The 3,318-nt window shown below is 42.5% G+C and overlaps 1 protein-coding gene across 1 annotated transcript; it reads right to left on the bottom strand.

The window, feature by feature from the left end:
• Window positions 1-231: 231 nt before the first annotated feature.
• LOC115726665 (basic leucine zipper 8-like) lies at window positions 232-825 on the bottom strand (the record flags this gene model as incomplete). The annotated part of the gene is made up of 1 exon (XM_030656645.2): window positions 232-825. A coding segment is annotated over one exon (570 nt), but the record flags the coding sequence as incomplete, so codon positions are not given.
• Window positions 826-3,318: the final 2,493 nt, after the last annotated feature.

Here is a 3,318-nt window from a genome sequence, read left to right as displayed (position 1 = left end):
TGGAAACTTCGTCCGAATTCATTTGCTAAGCAGAACAAATAAAACTTGCAATAAGCAAATCAAAAGCAAATGATTCTCGTTTTGAATACCCCGAATTTTATTTAATTTTTTTATATACGGTGATTTCTTCCCGACAATTTTATTTAACTCACATAAGTTCATTCTCAACGTTGAAATGCTAATCAAAATCCATGGCTCGCAGTGAAGCAATTCGAGGAACACGTCGTTAATCATCCCTTGCACATGATCGCAGGACTAACTCTCGCTATCGCACGCGACCTCTTCCAGATCTCTAATGCCGCCACTTGCGTCGTCGTAAGGGCTGTCGAACCTCACGTCCCTCAGCAGCTGCCGCAGATCCGACACCTCCTCCCGGAGCCTCGCGATCTCCCGGACGGCCCTCTCGTGGCGCTCCGTGGCCTCGCTCAGCCGCTCGACCAGGCTCTGGTTCTCCCCCTGGAGCCTCAGCACCTGCGACCACAGCTCGTCCAGGTGCCTCTGCTTCCGCATGCGCGACCGCCGTGCCGACTCCCGGTTCGATATCATCCGCCGCCTCCGCCGCTCGTCAATGAGCCGGAGCTGGCAGTCGTCGGCCTCGTCGGAGGTGCTGTTGAGGCACGACGTGGCCACCGTCTTGGCGGATAGCGTCGCTTGCTGGAGCATCTGCTGAGGGTTCGGCACGTCGTCGAAGACTCTGGCGAAGTTGAAGGGCGATGCCGACGGTGGCGCGTTGTGTCGCATGGCGGGGAAAGGGGCATGACAAGGGTCGCGAATCATTTCGGTGATTGCTTCACGGGGAACCACTTTGATGGATCTTTTTCTTTTGTGGTTTTAGAAGGTGTGCAAGACCAAGAAACGGAGGGTTTTTATAGGATGAAGATGATGATTAGAAAGGCAATCAAAGTGGAGAGACAGGACAAGTTTCTTCTATGGAGAAACTGTGTATCATGCGCTTACGCTAGCTCATATTAAAATCTATCAATAATGCTAGGCATGGGATAAGAAAGGATTTCTAAAAAGTTCGATCTCAAGCGATGTATAAGGACATGTAGATATGCAAAATCTTCATAAAGATTAGTGCATAAGAATATATGCAGCCACTGTTAAACATTTGCTTTTGCATTACAAAAGAGTGTTTTCGATGATTGTCTCGCCGGTGGATATGGACTCTTTAAACTTTAGGAGTAAAATTAGTATAAATTTTAATCCGATTAATAAGATGAACGTGTTAGTCTCAATTATCTTGAAGCGTTAAGATTTCCTATGTACTCATGTTTATTCTATTTTTCTCTATGTTTTCGCCCTTCCTCTTTCTAAAATGCCCACCGTAAGAACTGCCGCCACCGCCCGTCTCCAACCACCGCCTAGTCGTCGCAGCTCCTCCTCTCTCGCAAGACAACCGAACCTTAGATTAGGGGTCACCGACCTCGGCGCCATGGTCCTGTTGTGCACGACCACGAACTGTGAGGCACCACTTTAGTAATTCGGGTTTTCCAAATTTTGGACATATGTGCCTAAGCATTAGTCTGGCCCGGACAAATAGTGACACCGACAGCAGGGACGTGCCCTAGTACTCTCAGGATTTTGCTAATTGAACCTGGTCATGCCGAGACCCGGGCCCGGCCACTTCCATCACCATTTCTTCGTACATATGATGTTACTCTTGCATGCGTTTTGCTTTGAATTAAACTATTAACATCCACAAAACAAAGAGAGAGAACGATGACGACAACAACGAAGCTAGGTCACCTTCAAGGGCGACTCTGGGCAATATAGAATTCGCATTTGATGGTAACATCATTTGTTTTTATAACCACAAGCCTAGTCACGGGGCACTTCAGTTGAGAGACAACTAGGACAAAGTGAAGGCGCATATCGATCTCGGTATATTCAATTGTTTCCGTCGCGTACCTAACTTCCAAGCATATTTTCGAACATGTCACGTCTTCTTTTCTTTTTCTCTTTTTATTTTTTTTTATTTTTTGCCTGGTTGATATTATCGCCGCGCGACCCTGTTGATTAAAATCACTAATCTCTTGATTTAACTAAGCTGTTGAACAATTTGTCTGCCCAGTTCCCTCGTTAACATCCAAAAGATGTTACCTTTAATTTATCTTCACCAACTATGGGACTCGTAGAAGGGCACGCAGCAACTTGCAAACGCATCGGCCGCACCAAGTTTAATTATGAATAGATTAGTGAGCAGTCGCGCACTAATAAAGCTGCAGTTTAGATCACTCTCCACCGTGCTCCTTAAATTACTATTTATAACTAGATTAAAAAAATGATTTATACAATGACCATAATTTTATAGTTTTACTTAAGTACATAGTAGTAATGATATAATAATCATTGCGGTTTAGTTTGATTTAGGCAATTGATGACTTTACGAAGAGATAATTCTGTCAAATGAGTTCTTTTCTTTCGCAAACTTTAATTATTATCTCAATTTTACCTTTCATCTCATAAAAAATCTCCAATTAAGTCCAATTCCCATCTTACTCTAATTTTTTTTTTCTCACAAAAATCTCAAATTTTATGTCCAGTTCCCATTCTACTCCAATTTTTTTGTCCCATAAAAAATCCTTAACATTAGGTTATGTCTTAATTCTACCCTAAACTTTTATTGTCCTATGAAAAGCCCCTAATTGAGGTCTTGTCTCGATTTTACTATTTAATCTCGAATTTTTCCTAAAATTTTTACAGTCGCATGAAAAATAATAAACTTTTACTTGAGTTACAAATCTGTCCCTATTAACTTACGGGCCAATTTTTCTTGTTGACAACCGAGAAATGGCTATTCAAGCGTCCCGGTTGCAAGCTCCCCGACCGCGAGAGATGGAAGACCGAGATCAAAATCACTACAGACGATTTCGATGAGGGGTTAATGGAGGCAGATTTAGGACAAGTTGGTTGTCTTTTATGTGACAAAAAAAATTGAGTAAAATTGAAACTGGACCTAGAGTTGAGATTTTTTTTTTATAAGACAACGAAGAGTTAGGATTTTTTATGGAAAAAAAAAAAGTTTAGGGTAGAATTGAGATTGGACTTAATAAGATAAAAAAAGTTTAGGTTATAATTGGGATTGTACCTAAATTATCGACAAGGTGGAGGGCAAAACGTTTTGGAGACGCACCGCTCCCGATTCCTCTCCCTCTTTTTGCGGGTTCGATTACGACGTTAGATTAGGCTCGCCCATGGTAAACGAGCTAGATCTGGCTCCAACAAGTTCACTGAAGGTGGGAGGAGAGAGAGAGAGGATTAAAAAGTTGTGCATGAGTGTATCGAATTTATGAAGTTTAGTTGAGTCTAAAGTCC

This window comes from Rhodamnia argentea, chromosome 6 (assembly GCF_020921035.1).
Source record: "Rhodamnia argentea isolate NSW1041297 chromosome 6, ASM2092103v1, whole genome shotgun sequence".
NCBI classification, from domain to species: Eukaryota; Viridiplantae; Streptophyta; class Magnoliopsida; order Myrtales; family Myrtaceae; genus Rhodamnia; species Rhodamnia argentea.
The sequence above is the reverse complement of the archived record's forward strand: the minus strand, read 5'-3'. Positions and strand labels throughout refer to the sequence as shown.